The sequence below is a fragment of the Eretmochelys imbricata genome, chromosome 9 (genome assembly GCF_965152235.1).
Source record: "Eretmochelys imbricata isolate rEreImb1 chromosome 9, rEreImb1.hap1, whole genome shotgun sequence".
NCBI classification, from domain to species: Eukaryota; Metazoa; Chordata; order Testudines; family Cheloniidae; genus Eretmochelys; species Eretmochelys imbricata.
The window spans coordinates 74,105,552-74,117,812 of record NC_135580.1 but is presented as its reverse complement, the minus strand read 5'-3'; the positions used below and the strand labels follow the sequence as shown (position 1 = coordinate 74,117,812).

At 45.6% G+C, this 12,261-nt stretch overlaps 1 protein-coding gene across 1 annotated transcript in view; it reads left to right on the top strand.

Annotated features, from left to right (window-relative positions):
- LOC144270092 (connector enhancer of kinase suppressor of ras 2-like) overlaps positions 1-12,261 on the top strand; it is a 470,860-nt gene that overhangs the window by 321,092 nt on the left and 137,507 nt on the right. Inside the window, exons 13-14 of the mRNA XM_077826316.1 lie at positions 4,423-4,507; positions 8,641-8,896. Of these exons, the coding sequence (XP_077682442.1) occupies positions 4,423-4,507; positions 8,641-8,896 (341 nt within the window). The remainder of the gene's footprint in view (positions 1-4,422; positions 4,508-8,640; positions 8,897-12,261) is intronic.

Below are 12,261 nucleotides of genomic sequence, written 5' to 3'. Positions count from 1 at the left end.
ACTAAGTTGTTAAGAAGGCAGAATCTGGGACCAGTCAGAACAGGAGATGGGCCAGAAAAAACAGTTCCTGAGTTTGAGTGTGGGTAATTTATACCCTGGAAGCTTCTGGTGGCCTGAACCTGAATGCTAAGCTCCATGTGCTGAGGCTAAACCTGCAGTGTTTTGTGCACATCCTTTTCCATCTCACGGACAGACAAATAAAACTTTTGTTTAACCCTCGAAAAAGAGAGGTACCTGTGAGTCTGTTTATGAAAGTTAGATCTACCACTGGAGCAGGGGTGGCAGATTTGTATAATTTTTGGTGGTGCCCAGAACGGGTCCAACTCCATCCACCACCACACACACACACACACACACACCTTCCTAAGACTCTGGAAAGGAGTTTGGGTAAAGGAGGGAGTTCGGGGTTCAGGCTCTGGGAGGAAGTTTGGGTGTGGGCTCTGGGATGGAGTTTGGGTGCTAGGTACAGGCTCTGGGCTGGGGCACTGGGGTTGTATGTGGGGGGTGGGCTCTGGGAGGGAGTTTGGGTGCAGGAGGGGGTTTGAGGTGCAAGCTCTGGGAGAGAGTTTGGGTGTGGGAGGGGGGTTGGGTGCTGGCTGCAGGCTCTGGACTGGGGTAGAGGGTTCGGATGTGGGGTGTGGGACTGGGCCGGGGATGAAGAGTTTAGGGTGCAGCAGGCAGGCTGCCCCAGGCCTGGGGCAGGGGTTCAGACAGGAGGACTTCCCTCAGCCCTCTCCCCGCCGGCAGCAGCGAGCCGAGGGGGTGGGCCCTCCCTGGCCCCCCCAGCATGACACTCACCCAAGCCCCCCCAGGCTGCTGCTCAGGAGGTCCAGCCAGGATAAGTCGCCCCCCAGAGTTGACTCAGAGTTGCCTGCTGAGGTGGGTGAGGGCTGCCATGCACCTCCTCCCTCTGCAGGTACAGCAGCCATCTCAGCCTGCCCCCAGTGCTGCTCCCTAAGTTGTAGCTGGCAGCAGCAGCAGCTGGCGAGGGAGCACAGTGCAGAGCTGCAGGGGCAGCCGCCTGCTGCCCAGGGCAGGCAGGGACGGTTGGGGGAAGCACGCAGGGGTGGAAGGCGGGGCTGGGGGAAAGACCCGGCCCTGAACATTGGTGAAACCAAACCCCCCGGGCCCTGAATTTTCTGGAGCCCGGGCACCATGGGCCCATATAACTCACCGCCCCTGCACTGGAGGATTACCTCTCACATATGGTACTAGGTAAGAAATAATAACTATAAAGCATTATCACACAAATTTGACACTGCGTTCATAGTTATTATGAATCAGTTTCTAGTCCATTTTACTTTCAGGATCTTATACACTTAGCATAGTGCTGCCATGTTTGAGTTGCAAACCCTGGAAGAGAATGATTATTTGTTTTTTTAAAAATGTTTGCAGTTTGAATGATTTCCTTTAACTTCACAGAAGGATTTTTATTGATCTTGAGTTTTGTAAAAGTTTATTGTTACAAAATCTAAAACTTGCTGTCAAGTTTGGCCTACCTGTATCCTTTTAATTAATTTTGATGGACAATCTGCTTAATCTTGTTCAGTTCTTCTAAGGTGCAGTGCCCAATCCAGTCTTTACAAATGTTGAAAGGCATTACACATAAAACTGAAACCAAAGGTATTTAAGAAAATATAACAGGAAAAATCCAAGTCAGAGAAAATCCAAATAAGAAATACTCAAAATGCCTTTTATTATAATTATATTTTTAAAAAGATGGTTAAGGAAAAGTGCCATTAGAACAATGGAGCAAGGTAAATAATATCTTATTATTTATAGGACAGGATTATTATGAAAGAAATCTTCCTATAAAAATAAATTATTATGTTGTAATATTATAAATTAATGACAGCTTAGTTAATATAGACCATTCAGTGAAGATGTTTCACATATCCATAAATAACAAAGTCCATTCATCCATCAGTACAGTAGCTATGCACCATAAGTGCTTTTTTTCAGTAATGAACAGTAGAATTGAGGAAATGAGCTACTGAAAACAAGAAAAGAAACTTTTATGTACAGTGTTTTCAGATATGTGATTATTTTAGGAACAAGATAGTTGGGCAATGTTTAATGTTTCAGAAAATAACTTGATTCTGAAACAAGCAGACCACAGAACTAGACTCAGCTTGGCTTTTGGAATGCTTTTTTTCATTCCATGATGTTAGGGGGCTTATTCCTTCACCCACTTACTTCCCTGGTCCTTCTCGCATGAACAGAGAGCAACAATACCCGAAGTCCAAAGGTGCAAACAATTCAACATTTATTGGGGTGAACTTCCAGCAAGCACAATTCCAGTTTCCTTCCTTAGTGTCCACCTTCCCAGCTCTGACACCACAGAGCCTTACCTGTGTCCCTGTTCCCATTCCCCCCACTTAGCAAAACATGATTCCAATTTCCCCATGCCCATTCCCTGTTCCCATCCCCCCCTTAGCAAAACCTGATTCCAATTCGCCACTCCCATTCCCTGTTCCCATTTCCCCCCTTACTTCCTGATTGACTGCAGACTATATAGTAAAACTTGAGTTCTGCTTAGCTATACCTTAACCTATCATTTTACTGAAATTTAACTAACCAATCCTAACATATTGTAACATGATTATTTAACCAATTATATCCCATTACCTTAATTAGTTTACACCCAGCAAAATTAATTATACAGCAGACAGAAACAATCACAGAACCAGACAGAGACCATGCAAATAAACAATAGCAAAGTGGGAACTATAATGACAAAGCAATACAGAAGTGAGGATTTCACAACTACATCTATAAAGACATAAGGGTTTCCCAGCTGTGTCTATTGATAAGTGAGTTCTTGCCAGACACGATGCTATCAAACTAAGTTTCCTTTTACATCTTCTAGGCACTTCCCTTTCTCTGGAGGTGATAGGCATTATCAGGACAGGATTGTATTCCTAACAGCCCAATAGCACCTTCTTTCAGTGTGACTAGTTCGGAATGTGAGGATGTGACCAGTCGCTTCCCAGCTTATGGCTGCCTCTGCTGCTTAGCCAAAGATCTTAGCCTAAGAACAGGGCCTCAGACTGTCAGTGAGAAAGGGCCTTTACAGCGGCAGACAGTGATTTTGATTCTTTCTTTTATACTTCTAGAACTAGCTAAGAGATAAGAATACACCTAAATTCTTAGAGTATAGGCCTTTACAGACAGGCCTGAATATCTATATCCTAACACATGAGGAATTGACTCATGATCTAGAGCAGGGGTGGTCAATCTGAGCCTGAGAAGGAGCCAGAATTTACCAATGTACATTGCCAAAGAGCCACAGTAATACATCAGCAGCTCCCCATCATCTCCCCCACCAGCTCCCAGAGCCTCCCACCCACCAGCAGCCCCACTGATCAGCACCTCCCTCTCCCTTCCCGCACCTCCTGATCGGCAGTTTCGTGGCATGCAGGAGGCTCTGGGGGAAGGGGGAGGAGCGAGGGCATAGCAGGCTCAGGGGTGGGGGTGGGAAGGGGTGGATTGCGGGCAGGGCCTGTGGCAGAGCCAGGGTTTGAGCAGTGAGCACCCCCTGTGGCACATTGGAAAGTTGGCACCTGTAGCTCCAGTCCCGGAGTCAGTGCCTATACAAGGAGCTGCATATTAACTTCTGAAGAGCCGCATGTGGCTCTGGAGCCACAGATTGGCCACCCCTGATCTAGAGGGTGGTTCTGTGTGTTCAATGATGATAATCAAGGTCAAAAAAGATTATCCCCCCGTAGTCAGTATTCCTAATTTGATGGCCTTGCTACCATAACTACTACTGGTTCCATAATATAGAATAAGGCCTACTGGTTCATTCAGCATGGTTGTAGTGCAGATATTACAGTAAAGGTCAGACTAGTGGAAACCACCATTTCTGAATCTTTGTTTTTAACAAGGTGTCCTTTGTTTTCCTCAAGGCGTTTGCAGTTAGTCCACTTTCTATGTAGGTAAAAGATGCCCGCATCAGCCAGCATGTACCTTTCAGAGTCAGATATGTGTTACAAAATTGATGTTACTGTTTTTAGACTGAGAGCTCTGAATTATTGTGGGTGAATCAGTGACCTTTCTAATTTTATCAAAGCATGTTAGCCACTTCAGAAAGCTTTTTTTCCTTCATTCAAAATCATCTGCTTGCTGAGCTGGGAACTCTCTTGCAGGAGATAGCTATACAGCAAAACTCTAATCTCAATTACAATAAGGAATAACTGCACTGAAATCAGTGGAGTTTACATTTAAATCATCATAACAAAAAGCAGAATCTGACCCATGATATTTAAAAGCTTCAGGGAGCTGTAACCTTAATAAATGGATGCTAATAAAACTGGAGGGTGATTTTTTAACCAGTTTACAGGCATTAATTATTCTATCATACAACACCCTTTTATTAATGAGTTGCAAAAATTAAAATGGTTCCTCTTTGATTGTTTCCAGGTGACTTGAGGCCTGTTTCTATGCCTACAGAGTTCAGCTGGATCGGAGAGTCAAAAGAACCAAACATGTACAAGAGAGGCAGTCGAGGTGAGTACCTTCTCCACTGCTGTGATCCAAGATTTTTCTCTCTGTTCTTTAAAAAAGATGAAAATATGCATCACAGACACCTGCTGTAGTTCTCATGAGTGCCATGGAGAGTATGGAAGGGTCTACTAACTGTCCTGTTACTTCTGCTTTCCTGAAAATTAAAATAGAATTCTGTCAGTTAAGGCGTTCTAGTCTCTTTAATTGTAATAAAAAATAAAATACCTTTCCAAATGCCCAAGTGACTATATGGCTCAGATAATTGCGAATGATATATAAAACTTTAAAATATATTCATTCAGTATGATTCCATACCCACATTTTACATACAAACTGATGTACTTAGAGTCCACTTTGATGACCTAGTCATGAAACTGCAACATCAAGGCTCAGTCTGGCAGTCCCTGAGTGTTCAAGCTGCCACTGATTTCAGTGAGTATTTTGGAGAAAAAAGGATTCAGGGTTGGGCCTTCTGGAAGAAGGTTGGTGGTAGAAATAGTACCAATAGCTAAAAGAATGTATTTGTCACTTTTCAGCTTTGATTGGTGGTGGATGAAACTTGCCGATTGTTCCTCATCTCTCTTAGCTGTTAGTGGTAGGGTGACCAGATATCCCATTTTTAACAGAACAGTCAAATTTTTAAGCCCTCCTGCAGGTGTCCCAACATTTCTTAAAAGTGGGTAAATTGTCCTATATTTTCTGCTTCCCCGCCATGAGGATCCCTGCTCGCCAGCTGCTCACCCACCAGTAGTGAGTGAGGCGGTCCAGTGACTGATGATGTGGGTGGGTGTGCAAGGCTGGTGGTGGAGTGAAGCTGCAGCATGTGGGGCTGGGCCCCTCCACCTGCCAGTCTCTCAGCGCAGCCCCTGCTGCATGCAGGCTCTCAGTAGGATTGCCAACTTTCTAATCACACAAAACTGAACACCTTTTCCCTGCTCCCTGCCCTGCCCCTTTCTGAGGCCCCACCCCTGCTCACTCCATCCCCCCTCCATTGCTCGCTCTCCCCCACCCTCACTCACTTTCACCAGGCTGGGGCAGAGGGTTGGGATGTGGGAGGGGGTGCAGGCTCCAGGGTAGGGCCAGAAATGAAGAGTTTGGAACGCAGGAGGGGGCTCAGGGCAGGGACAGGAGGTTGGGATGTGGGAGGGTGTGAGGGCTATGGGAGGGAGTTTGGGTGCAGGAGTGGGCTCAGGTCTGGGACAGGAGGTTGGGGTGTGGGAAGAGGATGTTGGGTGTAGGCTCTGGGAGGGAGTTTGGGTGTGGGAGGGGGCTCAGGGCTGGGGCAAGGGGTTGGGGTGCAGGAGAGGGTGTAGGATGCTGGCTCCGGCCAGTTAGTGCTTACCTCAGGCAGCTCTCAGAAGTGGCGGCATGTTCAGCTCCTAGGTGGAGGGGCCAGGGGGCTCTGCACACTTCCTGGACCCACAGGCACAACCCCCGCAGCTCCTCTTGGCCATGGTTCCTGGCCAATGGGAGCTGAGGAGCCAGCACTCAGGGCGGGGACAGCACACGGAGTCCCCGTGGCTGCCCCTCGGCCAGAGGGACATGTTGCCGCTTCTGGGAGCCACATAGGGATGGGAGCCTGCTTTTGCCCCACTGCGCTGCCGACTGGACTTTTAGCAGCCTAGTCAGTGGTGCTGACTGTAGCCACCAGGGTCCCTTTTCGACCATGCGTTCCGGTTGAAAACCGGACACCTGGCAACCCTAGCTCTCAACCAGCAGGACCCTGTCCCCTTTCCAGATGGCTCTGGCTGCACACTGCAAGCTGGGGCATCTGATGAGCACCAGGCGGTGGTTGATTAGGTGTCATCTCTGCTGCCCACCCATCGGCCCCTTATGAGCTCCCCCTCTTGCTGTCCTCTCCCTGCTTTGCCCCTTCACCCCCTCCTCAGCCCCACAGTTCCTCCATATCCCCACAGCGGGGCGCGTCCTGCTCCCAGCGCTGAGCAGAGAACCAGCCCCGGGTCGGAGCGCTCAGCTCAGCTGGCTGGCCGGCTCCTTCCTTCCCCCACTGCCTCTGGCTGGGGTGGCACCCTGGGAAAGCCCAAGACCCTCGGGCCCGGTTTGCTGGCCAGGAGGAGCTGAGCCCTGCATGTGCCAAAGCCCTGCGTTAAGCTCTGGAGTGGGGGGGAAGCAATTTCCAGCCTGGTCCCACCCCGACCCTGTGGGCTCCACAGCAGCCCCCTGGGCAGGGGATCAGCACCCTCTTTGCCCGTCCCCACCCCCACCGCCCTAGGTCCTGTCCCCAGGGAGCGCAGGGCTGCTCCATCCTCTAGGCACCTTCCCCTGCTGAGCCACCTCTCTGGCCAGGCTCTGTGGCTGCTGAAACCTCTGCAGTCAGGTTCTCTGGGCCCTAAGTGTTAACCCCTTCCTGCCCATGCTGTAGCTGGGAAACAGGAGGCGGCTGCGTTATGTTGGTGGCCAGCAGCAGCCTGGCGGTGTTAGTTGCCTTTCGACACTGTGCGGGCAGATAGGGACAAACAATGGGAGGGGAACTATGATGGAAGTCTGTGGAAGCCTATAGAATGATTATTTCCTCCATGCACAGTTATCTTAAGCTCAGTTACTGTTCTGATTTACTTGTTAACTTATTAATTACTGTTGATCCAAGTACAGGAAGCCATACTTTTCCAAAACACTAGAGCTGGGCGGGCATTTCAAAGGTGAATCTGCATTATGAAACACAATGAAAACAAAAAGAAAAGGAGTCCTTGTGGCACCTTAGAGACTAACCAATTTATTTGAGCATGAGCTTTCGTGAGCTACAGCTCACTTCATCAGATGCATACCGTGGAAACTGCAGCAGACTTTATATATACACAGAGAATATGAAACAATACCTCCTCCCACCCCACTGTCCTGCTGGTAATAGCTTATCTAAAGTGATCATCAGGTTAGGCCATTTCCAGCACAAATCCAGGTTTTCTCACCCTCCACCCCCCCACACAAATTCACTCTCCTGCTGGTGATAGCCCATCCAAAGTGACAACTCTTTACACAATGTGCATGATAATGAAGTTAGGCCATTTCCTGCACAAATCCAGGTTCTCTCACTCCCTCACCCCCCTCCAAAAACCCACCCCCATACACACACAGACTCACTCTCCTGCTGGTAATAGCTCATCCAAACTGACCACTCTCCAAGTTTAAAACCAAAATATTTTGAAAACAAAAATATTTAAAATTTCCTGAAAAACAAAATTAAAAAAATTCATTTGGGGTTGATCGAAACATTTTCCAGCAGAAAAACATTCCATCAGAAAACTTCTGACCAGCTCTACCAAATACCCTTCTCAAAATCTTGTAGTCAAATGTCTTCATGACCAACATTCTAGAATCCGCTAGGCAGGATTTTGGATCTGTCAGCTATACAAACCTAAAAGAGAACCATCAGAGAACCTCATTGCTAGGTGATGGCACATTTGCTTTCATTAGAGTATCTGTGGGCATATATTATGCTGTAGTCTAAAATGTACTGAAAGAGTTAACTAAACTGCATAGCCAAAAAAATTGGAAAAGACGGGGCTCCAGAATTGTTCAGCCGAGAGCTGATAAGGGCTTACAGTTTGAGAAAAACTATCGGAGTAGGAGTCTCAGTGGTTCACAGCTTTAATGCACAAAGTCCAGCGTATTTGTTAACTCAAAAAAAAGTCAAGATTTTTTGAGGCTTTGTGCTGTAAATGAAACCGCAGAATCAATTACTGTTGTCTCCATCTGTTTCCAGGGGGAAAGAAACAAGGTAATGTTCACTTGTAGTTACCATGCCATTATAGAACAATGGCTTTATGTGGCCCCCTGTATGCTAGTGAACTCTGACTTAGTAAGGACTGCTTTTCTCAGGAGCAGCAAGCATTTTGGATCAAAGGGCTATGAAAGATTGAGATAATAGCTGTGTTCCATTTACCATGTCTTAGTAAAACACTCTCTAGACAACACCCACGTGAATAAAAGACTGTGGGTTGTAGTCTCCATTTGAAATGTCATATTGCAACACCCATTATTACCCTGTTTAAGGTGCGGCTTTATTTTTGCACAGACGTGTGCTTGAGTGGGTAAGTATAAAAGTGTAGCCTGGTTATATTTTGTGTGTTTGTTTTTTTGTCTTATTCATATTTCTTTTCTTCTTCCTTCAACAACTGATTCGGAGAATTCACTCCTGCGATACCTGAGTGATGACAAGATCTTGGTGATCCAAGAAGAGCCTATGACACAGAAAGACAACAAGAGAGACACAGGCCGCAGGTCAAGGAAAAAGGGCAAAAACACAAGTAGCCCGAACTATCCAATTAGCCCATCTATGTTGACATCTACTGTTAGCGTTAGGCTGGAACCTGGGCAGCAAGATGTCTTGAATTTCTCACTAGCTGAAAGCAACACTGTTCCACTGTATCACGTAAGTTCATAAAAATTTGAAGTTTTAATTCTTTTTTCTTAATAGCCATTGGAACTAGGATTGGCACAGCAGAAATATGATCTTATATCTTACAGTATCATGTTGCATGGCAGGGTCCTACAGTTCATTTTTCACATCCATACCATAAGATACAGAGCAAATCTGAAAACCATCTGGATATTATGAAAAAGTTCAGTACATAATACACAGAACACTTGTCCACTATGGGTAGGTCTACTCAAGCACACAGCATGTAGACTGCAGACAGTGCTCACCCAGCTAGCATGGGTATAAACAGCAATGTAGAAAGTGAGCCCCAGCTTAGGTGAGTATAGTAGAGATAGGCCAGTACCCTGCATGGATCTCTGCATCCTCAGTAGTGCCTCCCATATCAACTCTACTGTTTTTAGCAGTGTGGTGTCCTGGTGCAAGAGCCTTTCCATGCCACAGTGAAAGACTCTGGCAAAGGGGAGGCAATGAAGGAAGACTGTGACAACAAAGGTCACATTCTCCTGTATCCTGATTATGGTTGGTGAGTTGTAAGTTTTAACATGTAAGATGGTGAAGGTAAAGCACAGAGGAGAGTCTAGGGTTTCCTTCAACCAGCTAACGTGAAAAAATATTAATTGCCTGTCTTCACTAAGATTTTAGCACATTAGTTGACTTCTATCAGTTAACACATATTAAAAACACCTTTATTCCTTGTGAAGATGAGGCCAGTGTGACTCACTTGGTGGGATCTCTTCATTTCCAAGTGGATTGGCTAAATCCCAGACTCTGCTCCCAGAACAACTGATGCCAAACCAGGAGATCCTCAATTTGGCCTGTAATCATTGGGTGAATCCAATAATGACTTTTCGCAATATCAGAGAGTGTAAGCCTCACCATGTTCTGAGTTTCTGCAGTCGATACAAGGAGCTCATTGCTTGGACCATGGAAGCATTCTCAACCATGGGAGGTTGAGGGGCATGTCCCCTCACATACACGTTACCTATCTTTTGAGGAAGGAAAAATTGGTCCTAGGATCCCTGATACTAATTGCCTACTCAGGTCGTGATTACTTACTGCTGTTAACCTTGTTGGCTGGGTCCCTTTGGACCTGCTCCAAATTGCAGCTCTGCTCTCCTGAGACCCAGTGGTTCAGTCATTCAAGCAGGCTCTTTCTAAAATCTTGGGGTGTAATCGTAGTCCTGTTAAGTTTAACGGAGAAATTTAGATGTATTTAAATGGTGTCCGGATTTCACCTTGGAGTTTAAGTACAAGAAACATATGAATTGTCATGCTGGATCAGACTTGGAGTCCATCTAGTCCAATATCCTGTTAACAACAGTGGCCTGTACCAGGGGCTTCAGAGGAACATATAAGAACTATAGAGTATGCCCCATAATAGATCTCATGCTTATTTTTTGCAGTCAAAGATTGGCTTACTCCCTATAACATGGGGTTTAATATGCTTTCCACAACATTTTGTTGCCATTAATTATGGTAACTCTGAATATTCTTGATATGTATATGAATGCCCAATCTCTTTTCAAATCTTGTTAAGTTTCTGGATTTAATGATTTCATGTGGCAATCAGTTCCATGGCCCAATTACACATTGTTTGAAAAAGTATTTCCTTTTATCTGTTTTGAATTTCTCACCTTTTTATGTTATTGACTGTCCCCTTGTTCTTATATTATGGTGCAGGAAGAACAGGGTACTGCTGTTTATAGCCCATTTCAGATGGGTTTCCAGCTTAGCAAAAAAGGCATTTTGGTTCTTAACTGAATTTCTGCAGAATGGGACCAACAATCTGGAAGCCTCAGCAGTGTAGATATTGCTCAAATTGTGGTTGTTTTTATTCCGGAGTTATTTGCTATAGGTGCAGAGAAAGTTATCAACTTGTTCTTTAGTCAGGCTGTTCTACATGGGAGGAGGCTAGAACCTGAAAAGCCTAACAACCATTTGGATGGGACTCACCATTAGGAGATAACTAGGGAGAAGCCCATTTCAGATTAGTTAGCCCACTATGCAGAAATTCAGTATTCAAGGTAAAACCAAAATCTCCTTTGTTGTACATGTGTCTGAGAGAGAAATTAGTAGGTATCCAGAGTGGACCACACTCATCACTGATTTAACCTCACTGACATCAGTGAGGATATACCAGGGACAAATCTAGCCCTGTGTTAAGTAATGTTGAAAGTGAAGTTACTGTGGCATTATAACTTTTTTTTTTTTTTTGGTAAAACTATTCTCCCAAAACACTATTTTAGTTAATATATTTTTATTTTTATTTAATCTTAACTCCATTACATCTACCTACTTTATCAGTTTCCCAATATATTACTCTGAAGTGCTCCAGCAGAGTATTCAGTATTAGTGGACTGTTTTTGTCAGCACAAATAAATACTCTTGCTCACTGAAACTGGGCAAAATGGTTACCTCTGAGACATAATTAAGTTGTTATGCATTGGATTTAGCTTTGTTACACTTCATTAGTCTTGGTAAACAAAAGACATTTAATTAAGACTATAGTGTCTACATGCACGAATATGCAACTCAAAACGATATTTTTGTTTTCCACGGGAACATGTAATTGTAATCTTAAAATATGTTCTAAGTTGTTAAAAAATATTTAGAACCAGAGTGCAAATAGCTTTGTTTATATTTTGTTTTGGGGTGGGTTTTTTGGTGGGGAAGGGAGGAGGAGAGTGGTTACCATTTCTGCTCAAATGCAAAATTGACCAGGATATTTTTGAGTAATAAAAAACGCTGCTTTTGATGTTTGCAAACAGCTATTTCTACCTGGAAGAAAATGACATCAAGGCCTGAACATGTGTGCTCGGGCCCAAAGAAAATAATATGAAAGATTTTCTAGAAGGCTTTGTGTTGTGATGTTCGACCATTCACTGGGATCCCGCCATATTCATTGTATATGTTTCCGTCTACCTCATGGCTTAATGGAAGACTTTGACTGGCCACTGTAGAATCATAAAAATGTAGGGCCGGAAGGAACCTCAAGATGTCGTCTAGTCCATCTCCCCATGATGAGGCAGGACTAAGTATACCTAGACCAGTGGTTCTCAACCTACTTATCATTGTGGGCCACATATGCGGCCCACAGTGTGTTGCCTGGGCCACAGGTTGAGAACCATTGCGCTACTCTATGCCCAGTGCCTGCCCCAACCCAGAGACCGCTCAACAGAGCGGGGCCAGGAGCGGACTCCACTGCAGAGCTGGGCAGCAGAGCAGCCCCAGGCCCCACCATGCGGCAAGGCAGAGCAGCCCCAGCAGCCCTGGGCCCCACAAGGCCAGGCAGCCCTGGCGGCCTGGACCCCAGCCATGTGGGCCCTGTGGCCTTTAGCACACAGCTGAGAACCACT